Source organism: Pundamilia nyererei, unplaced genomic scaffold, assembly GCF_000239375.1.
Source record: "Pundamilia nyererei isolate P.nyererei 1_Seehausen unplaced genomic scaffold, PunNye1.0 scaffold00185, whole genome shotgun sequence".
Classification (NCBI taxonomy): Eukaryota; Metazoa; Chordata; class Actinopteri; order Cichliformes; family Cichlidae; genus Pundamilia; species Pundamilia nyererei.
Genome location: NW_005187586.1, coordinates 574,292 through 599,289, shown reverse-complemented (window position 1 = coordinate 599,289; position 24,998 = coordinate 574,292). Strand labels below are relative to the sequence as shown.

At 41.2% G+C, this 24,998-nt stretch overlaps 3 protein-coding genes across 3 annotated transcripts in view; 2 read left to right on the top strand and 1 right to left on the bottom strand.

The window, feature by feature from the left end:
* Nucleotides 1-1,965, top strand: part of gdpd1 (glycerophosphodiester phosphodiesterase domain containing 1) — a 17,347-nt gene extending 15,382 nt beyond the window's left edge. Inside the window, 2 exon segments of the mRNA XM_005746921.2 lie at nt 170-275; nt 1,253-1,965. Coding sequence (XP_005746978.1) covers nt 170-275; nt 1,253-1,387 — 241 coding nt within the window. The 3' untranslated portion in view covers nt 1,388-1,965.
* The window catches only part of clpb (ClpB family mitochondrial disaggregase), a 520,737-nt gene that overhangs the window by 471,725 nt on the left and 24,014 nt on the right, over nt 1-24,998 (bottom strand). The gene's annotated exons all lie outside the window — the stretch shown is intronic.
* Nucleotides 12,701-21,531, top strand: ypel2b (yippee-like 2b). Its single transcript, XM_005746922.1, has 4 exons — nt 12,701-12,931; nt 13,580-13,623; nt 13,986-14,094; nt 18,971-21,531. The coding sequence occupies exons 1-4, from the start codon at nt 12,815-12,817 to the stop codon at nt 19,058-19,060; spliced, it is 360 nt and encodes a 119-aa protein (XP_005746979.1). The 5' UTR covers nt 12,701-12,814; the 3' UTR covers nt 19,061-21,531.

The following is a 24,998-nucleotide window of genomic DNA, read 5'->3' as shown; positions in this document are numbered from 1 at the left end:
GCAGACACGTAAGTCGCTTTCTCCTCCAAAACTGTAAAATCTCTTTGATTTTTGTGGTTGAATCAGCAGAAAGTTCAACAAAAGATAAACCTGCAGCAGCACTAGGCTTCTTTTTTTTTGTATTTCTCTGTGTTACTGAGATGTAGCTGTGCGATCATGATTAACATAGAAAGGATTTACTGTCCCACACCTCAGCTGATTAGTGTTTATTTTTCTCTTGCAGTTTGCTGATGAGGAAAGCTCTTTTTGACCATTTAACAGCTCGGGGAATTCAGGTAAAACTGCAGTTCCTTTAAAATTAAGTTGATTCAGGTTCCTGTGAGGAACCGTTGGCCAGTAAATGAGGAGCTATGGAAGTGTTTTAGAGGTTAGAATGGATGGCTGGTTCATTGGAACTTCCTTACCTGATTACATGGATACAAAAGTCTTCCTGTTGTAGCATGTTTTTCCTTTTCTTTGGTCTCAGTCTCTTATGGTCACTTAGCCTGTGGTAGCGATAGGCAGATGGCACATCTTCTGGCAAGTTTTTATTTGCAGTCCTGGAACAATTTCCAAGATTGGTTGATGTAAAGGGGATGGTTGCGCGTTGGTCTTAATCAGAGCCTACGCACAGGTTTGTATGTTGTACTTGAGTACTGTCACCAGGGGGCAGTGTCACAAACAACCAGCCAGCCACAAACAATGCTAACTGAGGGTTTTTTGTGCTTCCTGGCTTTCAAGCTACACACAGCATCGTCCCCATGGTCTTTTATAGTACTGTGCACTTGTATGTCTGCACAGGTTAATAACTGAAAAGCAAGATAAAATGGTAGTTTCATGAATCCCACATTAAAAACCATGGTTTAGTCCTAGTGCATGTATGGAGGAGGTCAAGAGGTACAACACTGAGAGTTTACAGCCATCTGTAAAGCATGGCAGTGTGGGATCATGTTGACAGAGAATAGAGCAAACGGTAGCCAACATCCAAAGAAGAGCTTTGAATGTCCTTCAAGAAGCCAGGAGAACTATTCCTGAAGACTGCTACTACTGTCACCACTTTCCGTGTGGCTTGTTTTGCTCCAACAGTGTGTAAAACTTTTGTAAAATGCCAGAACTAAGCCTGTGTGTTTGTTGTAGTTACACTGTGGTTAAAAGCAGTTACTGGAAAGGTTCCTACCAGATCAAATATAGACTAGAGTACAGAAACATTCCTGTGTGTGACAGCCTCTGACCGCGTGTGTATTAACTGTACAAATCCCTCATGTGGTTTCAGGTGTACATTTGGGTGCTGAATGACGAGGATGACTTTCAGAGGGCGTTTGATTTGGGAGCCACGGGAGTTATGACAGATTTTCCCACCAAGCTTAAAGACTTCATGGACAGGAACAGCCTTTCCAAAGCGGAGTGACCTGCCAAAATCTACCTCACCCCACCTCTCACCAGTGATTATCCTTCAGGGCCACTGACCTGCCAGACCAGCCCCCAACATACACCCGCTTTTACTGCAGGCATTCCAGCACAGCTACTCTCACACTGTGTTTTACAGTCTGTAGGAACTCCAACATGCTCTGTATTAGGAACCGCGTGTTGTACATGTAGTGGTAGCACATACTCCTGTTTTTCATTACTCATACTAAACAGTGTGATCATATTAGAGCTTGACTGCTATTGGGCCCCGTCACAGAGACAGTATATCGCCACAGGCTTACAGATTTTCTGATATGACTCAAAATGAAAACGTATTTGGGTAATTTGGTTTACAATCCTCTCAGCAATGACTGCAGCAGATGGCGGTGCAGTCATGCGATGTCTTCACAGTAAGTTGGTAAGTTACGACTGAAGTATATTTCGAAAAAGTTAATAAGAATTGTTGCCATTATAACACAAATATACTGCATGCATTTACAATGTTTTAGATGCATAAATGATGAAATCTGAATGTTTTCTTTTAGTCACAAAAAATCCTGGCTCATTATGATTATTATTATTAGTATTATTAGAATTATCCATGGTGCGTTCGCTTGCACACACATGCACAAACATACCCATATAACAGTATGATATCTCTGCTAGGAGCACACACTTAATTGAAACCACTGAATTTTTTTTACAAAGAGCTAAAAATGCCACTGAAATATTGTGCTTTTAAGTTTCATCAGTCTCAGATGCCATAATAGATTCATGGTCCTTGACTTGACACTTTCTATAAGGGTTTACTTGCGCAAACTCGATCCTTTTTGATGCTTTCAAGTTAGTTTGCGGTATTACTGCATCATGCTAGGGGTAATGTGCAAGCACCAGCAGATGCAGCTCGATGATGTCATGTTATTTTCGACTTGTTTCATATATATAAATATATGTTTATATACATTCTTTGCACACTGTAATTTGCCACGTCTAAGCAGTGGTGAAACATTTTTTCCCAAAATGCAGTCAAACAAAACAAAGATTCTCCACCACATTAAATATTATTTGATGCACCAGGTGAGGAACAGTTAACCGGACATTCAGACGGATTAATTTCAGCTGTGCGCCGCACTGTAAAAACCACTGTCCTGTATGCTGTGTCTCATGTTTCTGTTATTGTTTAGTGTCTAGATTTTTTTCTCTCATTGTTTTGGCTCATTATTATTATTTTGATCAGCCTTTTGATCAGATAAAATAATAGAGGCATATATTGCCTGTTTTATGAGGAATTTTGCACAAAATAGGAAACCTTATCTGGTTTCTTTTACCTGTGTCAGTGTGATTGCAATCAGCATTGAACTTTATATGACATATGTGTATATTTAAAATATTTTACAGCCTAGTATAAGCAGTGATGCAGACTGATCGCTTTACTGCACTCATTTAAAATTCAAATGTGTTAATGAAAGTAGTTTACACATAGTTCCTTGCTTTAACCCTCGGATGGTTTAAGTCAAAAAAGGGACCGTTTTGGGTCCCTTTTTTGACTTAAACCATCCGAGGGTTAATATACAAATATATGAAATGTTATGATGCTCGGTGGCGGTCTCTAGTCGAATGAATGTGGTTTTGGCTGAATGTACTGTACGTTGTTTGGGATTTTTGCAGTCAAAACAATGTTAGGTTTGTTGTGGGGCATTTTAAATCACTTATGTGTGATGTTTTACACTGTTTTTACAAATGTTCTTGAAGATTTCTTTTAGAGACTTGATCCAACAATCACATTACAAGTACTGGGATTTTTCTGATTATACTACTTGTGCTGTCCTCAGTGTACTTTTATTTTGCATGTTTAAAGCTGTTGTGTGTGTTGAACTGAACTTTTTTGGGCTCATCTTTAGATTTGATTTGCCGAGAGCAATTTTTTTGTATCTGTATCAATAAACACTGTGTGTACATCATTATATAAAAGTGGTATTTGTCGTTTTTTAGGGTTGTGTTATGTCACAGTTTATGTAACTGGCAGGAGGTGGCGCTGCAAACTAAAACGACGTCAGAAGTTTTTACTGTCGCGAAAAGTTAATGATGCCGGACATGTTGAAATAATAATTTCCTACTTTTTCACAAGAACAGGTGATGCCTTCGCTGTGTTGTCCTGCTCGAGGCAGCTTCATTAAACAATATTTGCAGGTAGCTGAACTGCTTTCTAGAGAATTCATTTAGAAAAAAAACCCCGTTAGAATCCGGAAAGATCATTGGTTCATCGTTTCTACTCTTGACCAATCAACACGGTGTTGCTATGCTTCATCTGTTCACTGATTGGCCGATAAGCCTGTCATTTATTCATCAAGCCTTAAGGACAAGTGTGATTTGGGACCAAGAGTATCAACTCAAGATGATTCCCGTTTTTTCAGAGTTTGTGTTTTCCAGTTTTGCAATTTGGATGTTACCAATTGCACTGCAAATAAGTCGAACATCTAAGTTTTACGGTAACCGTGAATGTGTTTAGAAAAGAAAGGATGCTGTTGGAGGTTTTTCCCCTAAATGCGGCATACCTTTTAGCTAGTTTTCTATGTTACGGCTTATAAAACGCTTTTGTTAAAGCACATAACAGTAGATATAAACAAAACTATATATTTAAAGAATCCCCATCATTTATAAATTCAGTCTGTAAAATCAAAACGGTTTACTGCGAACACGGAAGTAGATAGGAGGGAATGCTCTCGCTCCGGCTGGAAGTTCCACTGCTCTCTGTGGCTTTCTAAACTCTGCTGGGCATCGTTGCGCGTCAAAACATTGCGTCTCTGCAGGACTTGCCAGGGCCAGAGAGGAGAGGAAATTTGCTTGGGAAGGAATGCGAAAGAGGTTTTAGGATTGGCACTGCCACGAGGAAAAACGAGGACGTGCCACATTTTCTAGGCTACGTGGAGGAGACCCGCATTTTCTTCCTTTCAAAGGTAAGATGATTTCGTCTGCGTTATTTTTCATCTCCGGTGCATTTGTTACTTATGGTTTTCACACTGCTCTCTTAACCCATTTCAAGCATCGACCTATTTATGCTCAACGCCTTTAACCAAGTCAACTTTTAACTGCAGACCCACGTGCTGTAAAATGACAATATAAAAGAGAAGTTTATGATGTCTTGCGTTGTTTACGTGCATTAGGTAACTGTTGCAGGTTTGTTCTTCCTGTTTGCTTTGCGGACGGGATGCTGAAGAGTTGCTCTCTGTGGTTACAGTATCTACTACAGTATCTAGTATTTTATTTATTATTAGGACACATGCTGTTTTTGTTGTGGCACTGCTGCACGTCTGCGCCATCATCCCCGTGCGCGCGCCCCCGGCCGTAGCGGTGCACGTCAGCAGTGATCGATGCGGGTTATCGTGTAATGTACGCTCACGTGATCACATGCTGACGACAATCACCTGCTAAAGTCACTGCGGATTTTAAAGCTTTAAAGGCGGTGTGTGCGTGTGTGTGCGCGCGCGTGCGTGTTTGTGTGTGTGAGTGAGTGAGAGAGTCTTGCTGAGCCGAGGCATCCCCGCCATCTGTGCTCTGCGTGGTGGCTGAAGTTATGCCCCAGATAAAGTGCGCCACTGCCTGTGACCTGATTCATACACACATCCACACTGTAAACCCTCATGTTTTTACTTAGGTGTTACCTCAGGTGATGAGACACACATGACTGAGCCTCACCTGCAGGTGGGGGGTGCCTCATGTTAATCCCAGAAATCTAGTAAATAACGTCCGCGAGAGTTCATACGGAGGAGATGAAGATCGGGAACCCCATATCGAGGCACAGCCTTGTTTTCCACTGTTTGCGATCTATTTTCATTGCAGCGTGCGCACGCACATCCCTAATGATTATGTGGGGGCTCGATACCCAGGGATCGAAGAGGAGGGTCAGAGTTGCAGGCCTTGAAAGATGATCCTGCCCGGACGAAAGTTGTGCACAGTGTGTTATGCCTGCAATTGGCCAGGTTTGACTTACAGGAAGAGCTTTAGAAATAACATCTACACATCAAGCACATGAAACCAAGCCAAAGAGGGGCAGGAGAGCAGCTGCATGCATATGTGTAAGAGTCTGAGAAGCAGGAGCATCACTTCCATCAATGTGGTTTAATGAGATGGTGGGAGTAGTCAGTGATGTCATGCTGCTGTAAGCTGTGTGGCCTCGGTGTAACAGTGAATGGAGAGCGAGATGAAAGTACACAAAGTACAGAAATCGTGACGGTGCAGCTCGTGGGCAGCAGCGAATCATCCAACACCACCTCTTCCCTTTTTTCTTCACCCTTCCCTTCAACCCTCTGTCCAAGTCATTTTCACCTGGCATCGCTCCCCCCCCCCCCCCCTGGTTTTCTCCTGCGCGATCACTGTCAGAGACAGCAGCAGCAGCAGCAGCAGCATCAGTGTGTTACATAACAAAGGTTGTTTTTTTTTTGGATACAAGGGCCCTTTTGGCTGGTGAGACTCGCTGCACGTAGCCTTTTGTGATGACACCCAGAAATGACCAGAATGGACAACTCGGTGACCTCGAACGACCCGTGGCGGATCAGAGAGGCATAGAGTCAGATGAAGGAGTAGATAAACTTGGGTTTTCTTTCTGACATTTACGCCACCGGAGCCTGTCTGGATGGCTGCGATCAGCTATTCCAGTCATCTGATCATTTATGCAATTTGTTTTGGGTTTTTTTTTTTCCTGCCAGAGAGGTTTTATTAGTGCAAACATTTTGCGTCAGCAGTTTCTCTGAACGTCAGCATCCCGCAGACAATGCTGCTTTTGCAAAAATGACTTACAAGCATGTCCACCCACCAGCATGAGTGTTGTTCTGTTTTTGGAAGCTGTTTGAAAATGTCAAACACCGTCACTCTCAACCCCTCGAACAGCTTCACTACGTCTTTTTTTTCATCTGTTTAATTTGGTTCTCCAGCTTGTGCCTGCTTTCACTCTTCGATGTATTCCTGTGTGGTTATTTTGTACGTATTCTGTATGTTTTTATTATTCATCATTCCTCCATAAGAAAATATCTTAGCTGTTTTAAAGCCTTCACCATACTCTAGATTTAATTTAGTAAGCACAAAACCACAAACATCTGACACTGACACTGTTAAAGGACAATATCAGCTTAATTTGTTTCCAGCCTTGTGGTTCACTTATTAAAGGAAAACAAAAAATCGAACCAAGCCTTCTACAACCCCTCTTGTGTCTCTATAATTTTACCAAACTGTAATCATCAAATTCCTACATCTGATAGAGGTTAGGATCATTTCAGTTCTTCTGCTCATTAGATTTCCAGTTTATTGGTCTTTTAAAGATGACTAATTAGTCTTTAATAATAATATGTTTTTTTGTTTAGCACATTTTTATAGTGCACAAATTGCTTCACAGTTTGGATAAAACATACATGAGAAAAGTGTTTGTGTAGTACATGAAAATACAGAGTCAGATGTATGGTTATCCAGCTTCTCAAGCATACTCTTACTTCCATACACACATTAAATGTGAACTATAGCCAAAGGTAAAATAATTAGTAAATAGTAAATTAGTACTAGTCGCTGGTTAGTAGAGGATGCACTTTGTCTGAAACAATGGCCACATCATTTTACCTTTTAAATATAAATACATAAGGCCTCAGTCACACAGGGCTAGAGACTGGTCAGCAGCTCCCGGGAAACTACTGATTGCTAGGAAAAAATGGTTATTCCTAACAGGTGAGTGGGTTCTGGTAGTTGCTAGGTGATATTGGTTGTGATTGCGGCACTAGATGCTGAATGGACATCTTTTTTTCTTTTCTTTTTTTTACATTAGTGGCGGATCATGGAGCCTCACAATAGTTCCAAAAGTTAGCAACATATGCTAGCTGCGCCATAGAAATATAGCAGCAGATAGGTTTGAGATGCTGTTTTAAGAAGTTAAAAAAGAAGTCTGTTTAATCAGCACACATTCAAACTGCCTGCTAAGCACTTGGGGTAGCTATTTGAAGGTTACATGACCCAGTGGAACGACCGCGAATTCTGAACCAGTCAGGGCTCACTCAGGGACTCACTAGCAGATTGTGGTCACCTAAGTTAGCATGAAAAACAACAGCTTGTCTCCAAACAGCCTTCAGCTACTTGCTGAGTCGTAATAAAACTGAAAAGTACGACAAAAAAACCTTACTGCTGCTACCAACTAGGGCTGCCACGATTAGTCGACTAGTCACGATTACGTCGACTATTAAAATCGTCGACGACTGATTTAATAGTCGACGCTTCGTTTGAAGCTTTGTAAGATCACAAAAGATGCTGGAATAAGTAGCAGGATTTAAGAGTGTAATAATGGACTGAAACAGAAGATGGCAGCACTGCATGTACAAGGATGCCAGCTGCCGTTAAACCCCGAAGAAGAAGAAGCTGTGTCCCGGAATTCATAGCGCAGCCCAGCTCAGTTTCCAACAATGGCGGCAGCTAGTTAGTTTTAATATTACTCTTATTATTCTTTATGGGTCACAAAATAAACATTTAACATATTTTCAGGCGAGAATGTAGCTATGGAAACCTCAAATATCTGCTCAGTTTATCAAGACACCACATATTTTCAAAAGCGCTCCGACGTTTTCGGAGACGTCTGTTACCCACTAGCTCGATAGCTAGCCGGGGGCTAGGCTCACTAGAGCCGTGAGAACACCGGACTCCCGGCAAATCGTTTTCAAACCCACCGCTGTCTTTTGCTACTCAGGTTAAACATGATACATAAGTCACTTAGATAACTTAAAATGTTATTGTTTGGCCTTTTTTCAGTATCTTATTTGTTCCTGAGTAAATCGGTTTGGCTGAGATTAAAGTTATAGTTTTTACACAGCTGAATAAACGTCAAGCAGACAACTGATTATCAGAAGTGTGAGATGCTTGAGAATTTACTCCGGTGTCCTGTTATATTTTAGATAGCAAGGAGTTTATTAAACTTCACCCAGACAATCTGCAAATTTCATTAAACTTTAATAAACTATCATCGTGTCTTTATTTTTAGTTAGCACATACCTTAAACACTTAAAGCTGTAAGCTAATGATAGTTATATAAGAGCAGATGCTGCTGGTGCAATAAGCTGTAGTTTTACGTCCAATGGATGATGATCTGATTAGTCGACTAATCGCAAAAATAATCGGTGACTAGTCGACTATCAAAATAATCGTTTGTGGCAGCCCTACTACCAACACATTTCAGAAGCTTTGAAGTCAAACAGTCCGTTTCCAGTTTGTGTCACGCTTCAGCTTTCACAAACATTATTTGCCAAGTGGTTGCAGACAAGTCAGCAACTGTAGCAATCTGCTAGCAACCAGGTCAATCCCAGGGATGGTTTTCTCTAGCAGCCAGAGGTTGTCAGGGGCTTGCCAACTAGGCATTTCACCCCCCCCGGCCCAAAAAAAAGGCAAGTACTGTTTGGGCTCTAGCCTGTGAATGTCTTGTTTTGTCTATTGTAAAAAAACAAAAACAAAAAGTTGGTTATTTAACTAATGAAACTAACTAAATCTCACATTTGGTGAGCTTCAACCAGACAATGTGGGTGTAATTTTCTGAAGGCTTTACAAATACTCCAGCCTTGGCACATTCCCCTCCTGTCACTGCACTGATTTCAATCTAAAGTCACTGACATGGACTTGTACACAGTTAAGGCTGACATTAAGTGATCTTTCATCAGAGAGATTATACACAAAGAGACCTCCACGTGGATTAAATATGACCTATGAGTAGATGCATAGCATTGCCTGTATAATCCTGCCCCTGAAAATCAGCCCACAAGGGCACTTTAATATCATAGCGTGCTATACGTCAACAATAGCTGGAACAGCATCCAACAGAGCCTTTTTCTGGCACCTGATCCATGTATCATATTTTCACTTCATGCATTCAGCTGGTCCTTTCAGACTGAGTGATTTGCAACAAATGCTGCTGCAGAGGCTTAAAAGCAGAAGCTTAAATTTAATGGAATTAAATTTGAAGCCCAAGGTTGAAGCTTACACTCCTACGTGAGACTAATTACTCAGCTGTAATCTGGCAGCTTTGTGAAAAATTTCTTAATTGATTGATTATTTGGTCTGTAATTTGGTTTGAAAATGGTAAAAACAAACAAACAAACGTGAGTTTGTGGGTGCAGCAGTCATTCCAGTTGGATAATCTGTACCTGTGCCCATTTGTTGATTCTGTACATCAGGACTTAACGTTTTGAACAAGTGTTGGAGGACTGGATGATGCATAAACTTTGTGAGAGGATGAAACGTGCTTTGGGTAAAACATCAGTCTGTATGTGTGTGTGTCAGGGGTCAGCTCTGACAACTGTACTGAATGTGTCTTTGTGCCCCAATCCCACGCTGCTGGCATCGTGTCAGAGGAGAGAAAACAAGGGCACATCTCATTGCCTTATTTATTTATATCCCCCTCCCAGTCCTTCCCATCAGCACTCGAGCCTTTATCAGCCTCGCGCTGACACTAAAAACAATCATATTGCAGAGCAGCAACGTAAAGAGGCGCCTCTCTCACTCTCAGCTCGTTATTTTGTGTGTCCTCAGTTCACAGAGGCCTCCTGTTCCCAATCACTATTTTATTCGTTTTTCCAGATGGTTGGGTAAAGACAGACAGGAAAGCGTGGGGACATAGAGACAGATTGTAAAGGTGAACAACTAAAAAAAAGGATTGCGTTCAATAACCCATAGAAAGGATAGTAGTTAAAGGGGAGACTGTGAAAGTTGCATATTGTTATGGAGGTGTTAAGCAGCACAGGAGAATAAAACAAGATTGCTTTTGGGATTGATAGGGTCTGTTTTGCAGCAGAGCTGCAGTGCTGAAATCACAATTAAAGTTGCATTAAGCAATAAAACCTCAAAGATTATTACTGCATCAAAAGGTAGGCCTCTAACTATTGAGCTCTTCCTGTACAGTTAGTCTAAACACACTCCTGTCCTCTCTGCCCCTCAGCCCCTGGGATGGGTTCCTGGGTCAGCTCTCTAATCTTCTCAGTCACCAGGGCACACCAGCAGAAGTATTTTAAGGCCTCGATCCATTTGGATATCATGGAGCGAGCAGAGCGCAGTCCTCACAGTTGTGCTTGGCTAAGCAGATTATCTCTGCAGCCTCAGAGAGCGAGCAAGGACTGCTGCTGCCTGTGAGCACTGGCAAAGCTGGAGTCAGGGTTTGACTGCATGTTAACTGTGGGGGAAGAAGTGGCTTTATTAATGACTAGTACTGAATACCTGTAACATATATATGTTGTACATTTGTTGTTCTATGATATCTTCAGACATCTGACCTGCAATCGAAAACAGGAAAAGCACGAGGTAGTCCTGAAATCTGAGACGGGTTTTACAGCAGAAATAACCTAGCACTTCTAAACATTCGGATGTTAGTCATCTAAAATTAGCATTTAGCACTGCTGTAAAAGCAGCCTCACAGAGCCTGAGTTTAAACTTCTCTCAGCCTCAGGTACATCATGTAACAATGAAACAGCTTAATTTTCTCCTATAACAACAAAACAAAATGGTTCTTTATAGTTCGAAGCATTAAATAACTACTAGAAAATTCCAATATTTTTGAAAATAGAGTGTTTACTGAATTCTTGTATGTAAATTCAATATTAATTTGCATATATGTGTTTTAATTTGTATAATATTTGCTATATCTGGTCATTTCTTTTTATTTTATTGCTCAAAAATAAATGTTGCAACTTATTTTGGGGTTTTTAGTCTGAAGTCTCAAAAAGCCAAATGTATCAAATATAATAGTAAGACAAGCATTTTCTCCTCTCTCCACCACTTCTGTCCAAGATGTCTCTAGTGTTGGACAGACGTTTTGCTTTACGTTGCTAGGCAGCAGGAGCCTCGAGTCCTTCAAAGGTTGTGGCCCCTGAATTGGGTCCAGGCTGCGAGTGATGACAAGTACACTCAAGTATGCATATTGAGTATATTATAACGTATTTTTAAAATTAAATTAGTATGCGCAGTAGTCTCAGTCTATGCATCCCTCTCCAGACACAGGTGACACATTCAAACCTAATAATACAAACAGTGTAACAGAATAAAATCCCATTTGCACTTAACATCATTATTTAATCTGAAATAAGCTGAACAGCACAAAATACTGTCAGTTTAAACAAATAATAAATAAACATTCTGCTTCGATTAAGGCATTTTTGCATCATCTGCAGCTCGTGGCCCCTCTTTTACCCACACTCGTGCTGAGAATGAGGCGACTGTCTTTATTTATTGAGCTTAACACCAGACTTTCAGTCTGAGAGTCGATAAATGTGTGAAAGTGGCTCAGCCCTGTAACACTTTTTGCACCTTCGTGGACTTCAAGTTCAGCCTTGTGATTGATGCAGTGAATGACGGTCAGGTTGGGGTGGATCTTTTTCACTAAGGCGTGTGGCTGCTCCTCTCTATCAGCAGCTGCTGCATTACTGGCAAAGTCAGCAGCCCTGGTCCACAGCTGCTTTTCATCTTTTGTGGGTAATCCTTCTGTCAGCAATCAGGCAGTTGGAGTATTTCTAACATTGTTAGTGAGTTTTCTGAATCAGCCCCTTTTTGTTTCTCTTTTTTTAGTGAAAGGTAGTTTTGGGGATCATCCTGCACCGGGCATTGTCATGTCTGCTGTGATGGGATTGTGAACGCTGAACGTGAAAGTCATCCTCTAATATGATTGTTGTTTGTGCTGTGGACTGTTTCACGATGCAATGCTAAAATCAGATGGGGACTATAAATAATTTTGCAGAGGCAGGGACACAGGCTGGGGCAGTGAAATATATAATTATAAATATTCATTATACCCAGTATGGATACTAGTGTTTACTGTGTGCTTGTATCATGGTCAGTCACTGTCCTGCAGGCCCGTTGGTACATATTGGACAGCCGTGTGCCTCTTCTATAAGCATTTTTAAATTCAGACAGGTCATTAGGCAGTAACATATCTGATTTCACCAGTCAGCAGATGTTTTCCTAAAAAGTCCTGTAGTAGAAAAGCCAAGCTTCATCCGAAAACTGCCTTCAAACAAGGTAATAAATGGCTTACAGTAACACGTTATCAAATATTTACCAAAATGAGTCTTTGTCCCTGCTTTGGTGGCTCAAACGACCACTAAGGGTTCCTCAGGTCATTAATAATGCACACTGTCTTGTCCCACCATAGCTTTTTCAGGTTTTATGAGTTTCACAGATGCGACCCAGCTGGAGAATTCTCTCAACCCGCAGAGCAGTGATCACTTTATTCCCATCAGCACTTATGCACCTGTAGGTTGGGATTGAGGAGTCAGCTGTTACAGTCTTTTATCACCTCTCTGCGCTCAGGTGTTCACCTCCCGACCCACCGCCCACCACGGCCCTCACCTGTGTGTTGCGGTGCTTCCCCTGTGAGCCGACCTGGGCTGGCAGTCCCTTCTTGCACCGCCCGCCAACCCCGCCCATGGTCAGGATGACGCGCTCCAAGACCTTCCAGGCGTATCTGCCGAGCTGCCACCGGACCTACAGCTGCATCCACTGCCGAGCTCACCTAGCCAACCACGACGAGCTTATTTCAAAGGTATCCAACGGCAACAGTGGCGTGATCGCGCCCTGTGCTGCCATTCAGGCAGCTAATTATTGCAGGTAGATTCAGATTATTTACTGTTTTACTTCAGTTACACAGAAATAAAGACGATTGTTTAACAGCACTTAAAAGGACAAGTACTGAAAAAGCATAAAAGAGGAAGAAAGGATGAAAATAAACAGCAGGCTGAACACCTGTACGCTTGTGTCAGCCACCACCTCACTATTGCCTGTGGGCGGATTAGGTTATGGATTAGGTTATAAGCTGGTTAGTGAATTGGATTATGAATGTGTTATCACTTTTTCCATGTGTGATTACGGAAACATGCTCACCTGTGTACTAAGGCCTTCCGCCTGTCGTAACACAGCTGGCTGAATTAAATATGTTTAATATGGCGCGTCAGTGCGAGCTTTGGCCTTACTGTAAATAAAAGCCAGGTAAAGGTAGGCCTATTAAAACAGCAGTCAACCACGATGTTATCAGTAATAAACAGACTACACACTTTAATATAAGCTCTTCCATAACATACGAGCACTATTGCAGTATAATAGCATGCTTATATAATCTTACAGATTTATTGCACTGTATGGACTAGTGGATTTTTCTCAGTCTTCTGATTTTTGTCTCATCTTGTCTTTGCAGTCGTTCCAGGGCAGCCAGGGCAGAGCCTACCTGTTCAACTCAGTGTGAGTATTGATTTAGTAATAAAAGCCAGTGCTCTTGTTGCATTTCAGTCTACCTGTAGGCACAAGGCGTCGCAGGAAACCTGCATGCTGGACTTGAACAGGAAGCAGATGATGTGCCAGGTTAATATTGGGGTGTGTTTGTTTTTGTTTTTTAAGGCCCCAGTGTAGATAGAGCCAGTTTGTGCCTCAGAGCGGTGTTATTACTGGCTGAATTGAGTGTGAAAATGATGCTGCTGCAAAGCCTGGTGGTCTGTCAGTGCACCCTCTGTGCAACACCCTCTGTGCACATTATGCACAACATCTTTCACACTTCTTTTTTAAAATATTTTCTCTTTGTCTCTGCTTGTGTCTCTTTCTCTCAGGGTAAATGTTGGGTGTGGCCCTGCAGAGGAGAGAGTTCTGCTCACGGGCCTGCACGCTGTAGCAGATATCTACTGTGAGAACTGCAAAACAACCCTTGGCTGGAAATACGTAAGTACCACAAACCACATCCAAGTTTAGGGGCGACAAGCTGAGAGTTTGTTATTATAGCGTACTCTTATTTTATTTGTACCCTAATTATATTTAGACTCCAGTTAATTACTGGGGTATAATTTGGTTCTTTCTGTATTTTATACCTCTTTCTAATCTGATTTTACTACAGATCTGAGGGAAACATATTGACACATTAATATAAGGACTAAAAGTACAATAAATTATCATGCAGTCAATTAAACTACCAGGCAGCATATTGAATGAATAAGATTGCATTCAATTTTTGTTATAAAACAGCCTTGCATTACACCGATAAATGGACACACTCTGTTACATAATGTGGATATAATGCCAGGTTGTGTGTGTCTGATGTTTCGCAATAGAAAAACAAACTCAGGAAAAACAGAAAACAAACAGGTGGAAGGTTTTAGATTTTGCTATAAAAAGAGAGACTGTGGACTTGGTTGGTGCGATGGTTAGCACTGCTCTCTCCTGGTTCAGACCTCTACGTTTGTGAGTTCTTTCTGTATGAAGTTTGCATTTTCTCCCGTAGCCTGCATTGATTTACTCCCAATTTCCTACCACAGTCCAAAGGCATGAATGTTGTGGTAATTACTGATTCTAAATTGGCCACGGATGTGAGGTAGTTTAAATGCTGTATGATTGTATAGTAAAATGTGATCTGGAATTTAAAACCATTCGAGCAGCTAATAAGACTAGAAGACTTCCCAATTCAAGTGCACAATCCTAGCTATGGTGGCCACTGTGGGGAAACCTAGTTTAGCCACCATTCATACTGTCTGTAGTGAGTATAGGCTGTCACTTTTTGCCTCAGTTCTCAATATGCCAGGAGTTTACCTCTGTTTACTCTTTAATAGGCTGTAAAACTTTGACTACTTCTGACCAACGACAGTGATACCGAGTTGAGTTATTGGCTGATATCCTGAACCTTTCTGTCTGTAAGGCTGCTGTTTTTGCCGTCTTTAGCTCATGTTAGCCTCTGTTAGCCCCTATTAGCTTCTCCTAACTGCTGTTAGCCAGCATTAGTGAAACTTTCTTTGCAGAGGAGCTAACATTGTTAGATTTTAATAAACTCTATTTAAAGAATGGAATCAAACTTTACCTGAGTTCAGGTGTCATATTTAGGGCATCCGAGCTTAACATGAGCTGGGATAATGTTAAATTATAACCAGCTGTTGTTGTTTAGCTAGCTTGGCTCATTGTCAGCTGTCCGGAGATGGGAGGTTTGAATGTCTAATCTCCTGACGATAAGTAATTGTGTCAATGTTGGGAATAAGTAAGCATCTTAATGCAGGCTTTCGTGTATTAAAACCCTGACTTCAGTTCACGAGATGAGGATGATGTGGAAATGAGGGAGGAGAAAAAATAATGAGAAAGAGATGATGAAAGCGTGCAAATACAAATGTGAAATGGACATAAATAGTTTTAAGGAGCTATTTGTGATCTATAAATTAAAAGCCACATACATAAAACAGGATTAGGCCACTGTAGACACTGTATTCAAGATGGTGGTACAACAATGGTCATACAATCCAGCATGCACTTCTGTGTGCTTTTATTGGATTATTTCCGTGTCTATGTGAATGCATCAGTTTCTTTATTTACTCACCGATTGATTTATAGTTATTATTCCAACATTTTTTTAATCTATTAAATAAGCTCAAAAACCAAACTGACTGTATCTTTAAATAAATGTGACTTGGGTACCAAAAAAACCAAAACAGCTGAACGTCACTTTTGAACTTTCCAGAGCTTTTTTTCCTTCTTATCCTCAATAGAGTTTCCACATTTACTCCGGCTGTTCCAGCATCCAGCTACCTGGAAAATCTACCAATAGCTCTGCTAGGAAACACAAACACAAAGTTCTCTTCTTTTTGTTTTGGTTGCACAATCGAGCCTTTATTTTCCTCAGTGGCTAACGGTCTTACATAATGACATCAAGAATTGGAGGCAACAAGCCTAAACACTGAAGATGTCATTATTCTGTAACCACTACACTGTGCAGTTAATGTTCACGTCATAAAAAGAAGCAAAAGCATTGCCCCTTGAAGGTTCGGAGTATAGGACTTTAATAAAAGTCTGAGTTGTTGATGGTTCAACAGAAGACTTTTTCCCTTTGTTAATCAAACAGAAGCTTTACATGGAAAAGTAGTTTCTTTAGGAATCTTTTATCTAGTTTAAAATAGACTCAGATTTGATTGGAACTGTTTTTGAGTTTAAAACACATGTAGGGTTGAAGCGTCTGTAAAGCAGTGATGTTGTATGTCAAAATACATTTGCGGTATGTTTTTAGGACAGGCAGTTTTTTAGGTCACATGTCAGTGAGAACCTAAACAGGATCCACACGTTAGCAGTCTTCATATATCAACAGAGCATGTGCATTTGTCCATGGTGAACCCTGGAAGTGAGAGTTTACATTATAGGGCACGTGGCTACATCCCTGAAGAGTTCAACCAAACATGTGCACGCAGTATCCTTTTTCTGAGAAAGGTCCATTGACCAGAACTCTTTGCTTAACCTCTAACTTTAACATTCACGACTACCTCTATAACCTTAGACCTTATTCTTTAACCTCTCCGCCTAAAAAAGTACCCTCCTTATGGCACATGTTAAACACCTGGTATACCAGCTACAGAAGTAGCTCCATCTCTCAGTAGTTTCTATTCCTGTCAGGACCTCACAAGGCAGAGAAAACAGAGGTCACATGTATGCAAAAGCGTGCAGGCACTAGATGGGGCTTAAAGGAGAGCTTCCATTAATATCCTTTGCCGGCAGCAGTGTAGATTTTCTGCAGTGTTCAAAGTTCTATTGAGAGGCCTGACCTACTGCACTTCTACACCGAGAAATCTGATAGCATGCCTCTGCAGGTCTGAACCAAAATAGCCAAAGACAAAACAAGGTACAGGCGATCGTAAAAGAACATTTGTATTGGCCTACACCGTGACACACCTCAGAGGGTCTCACAGTGAGTGAATGTCCTGCACAGAAAGCAGAATATTACTGTTTTGTGACACGTTTAACAATAATCAACTCTTTCTTTGGAACATCAGATGGATAAAAACAGCTTTCCATACTTTTCAAAATAAGAGCTGTGCTAAAAGATTTCATCAATGGCTGATTGAGACATGGCTGATTGAGACATGCCTTCAGTGGCGTCAACATGTTTGCAATGGCCTCACTAATTTTAAGCAAATGTAGTAAAATAAAAGACTATAATAAATGTTATTTTAGACATTAAGACAGAAGCACACACTAGAAAAGGCACACAATGGAGAACAAAGGGCTTGGGAGTAGTGCAAATGGCTCGGTCTGACTAGAGTGTGTATGTTAGGGGCCTGAATGATGAAGGATACTCAGCCCATGGCTCAGATTGGTGAGGTGGGGTGTGGGTGGATAGTGTTTGGTGACAGTCGGAATTGTCCAAGGGAAAAAGCTGTTTCAGTGTACAGTTGAGAATGATGCAAATGCCATTAGTATGTACTTACAAACTGGTAGCTTATCCAATAGAGAAATTAGCCAAGATCTAGGCCATAGATCCCCACTGGTTGATGACTGGTTGGCAAACCGATTTCTGAGTGGTCGCTGGAGTTTGGTTGCTGTTGCTTGGTGAACTTGTTCGAACAAAAGGGGGCTGTATCAGAAATCCTCTTCTTGCTCTGGCCGCCTGTTGTTTGCATGGAAGATGCCGATTTGTCTGCAAACATTGCTAACTTGCCACGGAGTGGTAGTGAAATGCAAAGTGCAATCTGAACTGGAAACAGAGAACGTTCAGCTTCTTTGCCAGTTGAAGATGGACGTTCTCTTTCACAGTTTCACTGTCACTTGGAGAGTGTTTGCAGTGTCTATCCAAGCCTCCCTCAACCACTTGTCAAGGGAGTGGCTGATCACTCATTAGCTAGACTAGCGACCAATCTAGCAAGTGTTTCCATAGCAACAGACATCAACCTCATGTAACCAGTCAGGGAATGCTAATTTTTCCCCAACTTCCCCAATTGGCCATTGCCAGTTTGAAAATTTAGGCTTACATACTGACTTTCTACTCTGGAGAGCACTCAAACAGTCTTTCTACTACAAATGTCATTGACCCATTCAATCTCTCAGTCACACATTCATGCAGCATTTCTATTCAGTATGTTGCCCAAGGATACTTTGGCATGCGGACTGGACAGTGGTAGATAACCCACTGTACCACAATAGCCATTGGCTGAGACCGTAAGCATTTATCTGGCTTAAATCTTTTTGCCATTTCTGGACTCTTTTTGGCCGAGTTCCCAGCATTTCAGTAAGCTAGCCCAAGCATGCAGACTTCCTTTTTGAATGATAAAAGGATCAGTCAGCAAAGAGTCAGTGAACTGGATAATGGCAGAGGAAGAATGAGCTGCACAGTTACATACATGTTTGTGTGTTTACTTAGCTTACTAACACTGCAAGCCACTAATAATCTATGTAGCTAAGACTTGTACTCTGGAACTTTTTCTAAATCCATTCATATTTTCCTGAGGAATTTTGGATCACACACCCAAGCGAGGAAAAGCAAGCTTTAGCTTGCAGAGTTTGCCCTGCATTGGCTGCAGCCTGTGTTCATTTGGTGTCTCTACTGCTTAGAGACTCAGTCCTGCCAATGTAAGGCATGACAGTGCAGTCTGGTCAGGGTTTTGGATCTGCAGGCTCCTCTGCAGTGTTTAGTGACTGATTGTTATATAACCAGCTTCCCCGGAGCCAGGAGCAGAGACAGGCCAGGATTTTTGCACAGAACTGAAAAGACTGCATTAGCCTAATCTCCATATACATGCTGTTACATTTGAAATAAACGCAGCCTCTCTTGTCTTTTGTCCTCTGCCACTCCCTCCAGGAACATGCTTTTGAGAGCAGTCAAAAGTATAAAGAGGGCAAATTCATCATCGAGCTGGCCCACATGATCAAGGACAACGGCTGGGACTGAGGGGCGAGCAGCCGGGTGACAACCGCAGCGGAGGAGGAGGAGGGGAGGGTCTGGGTAGAGGGTGGGAGTGGGGTCGTGTGTGGTGGGTGAGTGTGTGACTTTGGTTTGGCTGATTTACCATTAACCTTTGTAACTTACTACCCATCCCTCCCTATCACACCTCTCAATGTACACACACAAAAACACACGCGTCAAAGTCCCAGACATCCCAGTTTGACAGAGAGACGGACTAGGCAGGCTTGTACGCAGCTAGCAGGACTAGGTGACTGGCCAGCAACAGTATACGAGGCAAGATGTCTAATTTCTTTTTCTGAGCCTTTAAAAAAGACAGCCGCACTCCCTCTATACCTGCTAGGAGACGTCTCCACTGTGTGAAGTATTGTACCTTGTCTAATAATAACTTTAAAACCATCTGTTAATGGGAAATTTAGCCAGAACGAGACCGGTTGGCCCAGCCTGCAGGGGTTCGACGGCCTTGAATGAGGAGCTGACGAACGTCCACTCCGTCCCCGACGTAAAAGAGATGACCTAATATGATTATAGCAAATCCAGCTGATCGGGGCCATGCCAGCTGGGCCATTGATGAGGCCTGGCGCTGAGGCTTGGCACGGAGGCCCTAGCACATGGGGCGCTGAGTTGGGGATGAGGGGGTAGAGATTGCTACCCACTGGGCCTCTCACTCCAAATAGTGGGAGAGGGAAGGGTCCTGATCCATTTATGTTGAGGCTCTGATGGTTTCTGGCTGGGATCCACTCCATGTCATGCCAGTGATGCAGCTCAGGACAATCAGGGTGAGCCGAATGTGGAAGAGAGATAGAGATGGACAGCCACCAGCTTGTTCCAAAACCTCATAGGAATTTGCCCTCACAGCAGCAAAGCAGCTCTCCCGGGTTTTATTCATCCTTCAATACACCAAAGTCGTGTAAAGCGATCTGCTGATCGTTCCCCCGAGCTCGTTTGGTGTCCGCGGACCCATCGCTGAGACCACCTTTGTTACAGGACCAGACTGAATTACAAAACGTAGGCACGTCTCAGGTCAGCACCTTTGGCCAGAGTTCCTAAAAGGTTTGCAAACACTGTGAGCATCTTTCTGCTGCTTAGAGGAAGAGCAAAGGTGATGAGGCGATCAGTCAGATGCAAACACATTTGAAGAAGCCAACCAGCCAGTGGTTAGAGAGCAACTGGTTTCATGTGTCAAGAGAACATGAAAATATACTTTTAACCGAGTTACACATGACTGCAGATTTTCAGTCATCGCTCAAAGGCTCTCTTTCAGTCTGGGATGACTGCTGTTTAACTGCTGTTACCCTGATCGTTAACTAACTGTCCCTTGTTTAAAAAAGGAGAAACTAATGGGTAACATTATGAAGCAATGTATGAGATTCACTTTTTTTCCTAAATGCACCGACACATGATCTACCTAGCTTACTAAATACTCCTCATCCACTAAGGGTCTTGGATTAATCACAGTGCGAGGTAACCTTACTGGAAAGCGTTGCTCAGGTTCATTGATGCTAACTTTTCTTTGCTAAGGCCAGCATCCTACAAAACGAGCTAGGTGTGTTATTCTCCGATGGAAATGTATTGTTTTCAAATGAGAGAATCCATTACAGCTGCCTCCATCCCATGCAAATGCACTGTTAATGCATGCACGGTATAAAGTTTTGTGACTAGAGATCCTCATGATGTTTGTTTTTTATTTTTTGGTGAAAAACAGCATTTTGTGCATATTAAAGTTCCAATTAAACCTTGTGCTGTAACTTGACACCTAGTCAGCCTCATCTCAGTCTGTTTGAGCTGTGAGATGTATCGCAGATTAAATGTGATCCTGGTTTAGAAAAGTAAAAATGAGTTGCTCTGTTTTGTCACAGACACAGTTTCCTGCGAACATTGCTCTAGAAGTTTCCCCGTAGGTGAAGAGTCCTTTTCAGTTACAACCAAACCTTAACGGTTAACTCTCGTCGGTAACTCTCACCGCTCAGTCTGAGGCTGCAGCGTTAAAAACCCAGCACTACCAAAGAATCCACCCATTAACAATAAATTGACCAAACAAAAGATTTCATTTTGCTTGGGCAAAGTGTTGCATAACAAGGGGTGTGCATATAGCTGAAAGCCAAGGTTGTGGATAGCCTTTCTCTGTGATATATATAATATACATACATGCATTACTTTGATTTTGTAAACAGATCTTAATATATGAATATATTCTATTTACTGTATTCATCATTCATGTCAACCTCTGTGTTACAGATTGTAAACAGTGTTAATGTATTGTGTTTTATCTATGATCCTTACGATGATGAATGAATATGATTTAGGTCATGTCATGCTTTCTCTCTGGTACCCCACATTGGCTGTACGATACTACTTTTTTTACTGAAAATGTTTCAATTTTAATGTCTTTTTTAAAGGAGGATGCTGATGTTGACTATATATCATTGGATCTTCATCTAATAAAATGCATCACGGTATCTGTAAGGGTCGTTTGTGTTTTTGTCTTCTCGCGCTACCTCGCCCACTCCAGCAACTGAGTTTGAAGTGTTCGGACAAATGTGAGATAACCTTGAGGATAGCACATACGTACAAGCCCGATTCTAAAAAGTTTGGGATGCTGTAGAAACAGAACACATTGCTCTCGTAAACCCATGTTTTATTCACAATCTAACATAGAAAATCTAGGTTTGAAGTGAGAAAATGTACCATTTTAGGAAAAAAGCAAGCTCGCTTTCAATTTGATGGCAGCAACACGTCTCTAATAAGTTGGGAAAAGGCCTTTTTTACCACTACGTAGCAACTACTCTTCTTTTAGCAACAGTCTTGGAACTGAGGAGTTCAGCTGCTGGACATTGATGATATAGGATTCTAGATGCTCAACAGTCCTGGGTCTTCTTTGTCATATTTTTCATTTCATGTACTGTGAAGCCATGCTGTTGTAATAGATGCAGTTTAGCATTGTCTTGTTGAAATATGTAAGGCCTTCACTAAAAAGATGTCTGGATGGGAGCATATGTTACTCTAAAACCTGTATATACCTTTAAGCATTGATGGTGTTTTTCCAGCTATGCAAGCTACCAATTCCATATGTACCTCTAAACCATCAGAGATGCAGGCTTTCAAACTGAGCACTGATAACAAGCTGTGTTGTCCCTATCCTCTTTAGTCCAGAGGATGTGGTGTCCATGTTTTCCTAAAAGAATGTTAGGAAAACAGCTTTCCACTTTGCCTCAGTTTATTTTAAATTAGCTTTGGCCCGGAGAAGACAGCAGTGTTCCTTGGATCATCCTCACATGTGGCGTCTTCTTTGCGCTTTAACCCGCATTTGTGAATGGCACGGTGAACTGTGCTCACAGTAATGATTTCTGGAAGTTTTCCTGAGCCCAAGCAGGGATTTCCATAGCAGCAACATGCCTGTTTTGCATGCAGTGCCGCCCTGGGACCCGAAGATTCTCAGAATCTTTTTGTGACATTATATATCTGTAGATAAGAGATTTAGTTTTCACAATTTTATGTTGAGGAACATTATTTTAAAATTGTTCCACAATTTGCAGACAGTTTTTTTTTCCCCCAGATTGGTGAATCTCTAAGATGCTCTTTTTATACCCAATCATGTCCTGCAACTGTCTCTTTTAAGTACCACTTACTTTTCCAGCTTTTTGTTGTCCCTGTCCCACGCTTTTTAAAATATGTTGCTGCCATCAAATTCAAGGTGTGTTAATGTTTAAAAAAAAAAATACACTTTTTCAGTTAAAACATTTGATGTTTGCTTTATTTGGAATATATTGAGATTTGCAAATCATTGCATTTTCTTTTCATTGACATCATACACATTGTTCCAGTGCTCTGGAATTGCGTTTGTAAAAGCAAGATTGTAGATTTGGCTATAATAATTTGACAATCATTTAATTTGATAATTATTAAGTTTGACAGTTTTCAAATATCTTACCTAAAACATATACCAAATATATAAGTAAGAAACATGATTTGAAGAAAAGGGAATAGCAGGAAATCTGGGAAATACCACTGGAGTCAAGAGTCTGCAAAGATCGCCTCATAGCGCTAAAGCAAGTTAGCATTTTAAGGTCTGGGTTTTAGCTGCAGGTTCTCTCTATATCAAGCATTTAGCTTGTGTTTTAAATATGTGGCATTACACACTAATATTTAAGCTGTTGAATCATTAAATTGCAATGTGTTACTTTTTTAAAATCTAGAAAATGAGAAGAAATGGTGAACAAATAAGTTAGAGGTTTCTCTGCAACTAGCTTAGCTAGCAGGAGTGCAGGTTTTGCCTGCCTTTCATATTGCTCTCCAGTCATTGCACACTGTGCTATATTGGGTGAAGTAATATTGTGTGGTCATGCACATTTTTAAAATTTGGATTCAGGCAGTTTTGACCAAGTGGACAATTGACTCAGTTAATAAATAAGTGAAAATATTAATTAAAAAAAAAAAATCTTAAAACTTTTTTGGTGTGTGAAATGTACTTCATTTATTATTTACAGAAAAAATGCAATTAATAAAAATAAAGTAGATAGTTACTTAATAAAAGTCTAAGAAAATCTGATACAGAACTGTACAGTCATGTTCAAGTAACCAGTTTGAGATGATTTGAGCTTTATGATGAGGTGTGAGGCAGTCATCAGAAGATGGGTACACTTTGGTTATAAAGGGATGATATGGTCAGCAATATTCTAATATCACATACTATATTCTGACTCTACCATCTTTTATCTTTATTTATATAATGTATATAACTCACCCACTTGCTGCACGTAATGTCCTCTTTGTATATAGTCATTCACTGTATATAAAGTTCGAGTCGAGGAGCGTATCAGGTCACATTTCACTGCGTGAAATACCGGAACTCGGAACAGCCCGACAACACCAACAGTGATGCTACATTTTGCTAACAAAGTGGCCAGTAAGTGTATGGCAGATAATCTCTTAAACAAAACTATCCTAACCCCAACCCTGAAACAAGATTATTCCTATTTCAGTCTTTGTTCCTCTGTTTTACATTGAAATATTTGTTTCCTGTTTCCTGGTGTTGGCATTATATAAGCAAATGTTCTGTGCAGATAAAACATGAAGCGCACAGTCTGAACTTAATCACATTACATGTTACAGTATCAACCTAATTTGAATAGAAGAGATAAAAGAAAAGTGTGACTGTTATTCTAAGTGCAGTTTGAAAACCACAGACAGTACCAAAATAAAGGGACAAAAATTTGAGTTGTGATCATTTTCTATTAGAAAACACGTCGATTAAAAGCTTTACAATGTGAATTTCTTCATCTGCATGTGACGTGACAGAAAGATACATTTGTGGATAGTTGTTTCAGTGTCCATAGAGCCATGTGACAGAAACAGAGGGTCTGTGTCCTTTTTTTAAAGCTTTGCATTATAAATGAGGATTTATTGTGTGGGCATAAAAGGCCCCAGTCACCTAGAGCCAACGCTGTACCGTAGAGTTACAGGACTGTAATGACTGTTGTGTAGTTTCTTCTGATACTGTTCTTGTGTAATTAAAACGCGGCTCCAATGTTGGTAACGGTGAGAAAAATGACTCATTATCAGGCGTGTGTTTGTGTGACTCGACGGAGGACGTGGGCGCGGAGCCCGCTGCGACTGAACAGTGATATCTGCTGGTGATGACATTTTATGGTTCCCATGGTAACAAGTGCATCATCTGTTACTACTGGAGAACCGAGAAAACGAAACAGCAGCTTGGCATCGCCTTTATGAGTGTTTATCACTCTGATACAGAAAATACGTGCTGATGGTTCGCCTGATGTTTTCTGTGAGATTGCGTTTGAAAGTGTGTGTGTTTGTGGAGGATGACTATAGGGGCTGGTATAAGAGTCACACCTTTCTCTGCGACCTGCTGGAGCGGGGGGGCTAGGAGGAGGAGTTGGCCGTCCGACTGCGGTCTGGAGTGTGG

Coding starts and splice junctions, on each gene's coding strand:
- ypel2b (XM_005746922.1), top strand. CDS start 12,815: ATGGTCAGGATGACGCGCTCCAAGACCTTCCAGGCGTATCTGCCGAGC. Junction 12,932..13,579: donor ACGACGAGCTTATTTCAAAG/GTATCCAACGGC, acceptor TTGTCTTTGCAG/TCGTTCCAGGGCAGCCAGGG. Junction 13,624..13,985: donor GCCTACCTGTTCAACTCAGT/GTGAGTATTGAT, acceptor TCTTTCTCTCAG/GGTAAATGTTGGGTGTGGCC.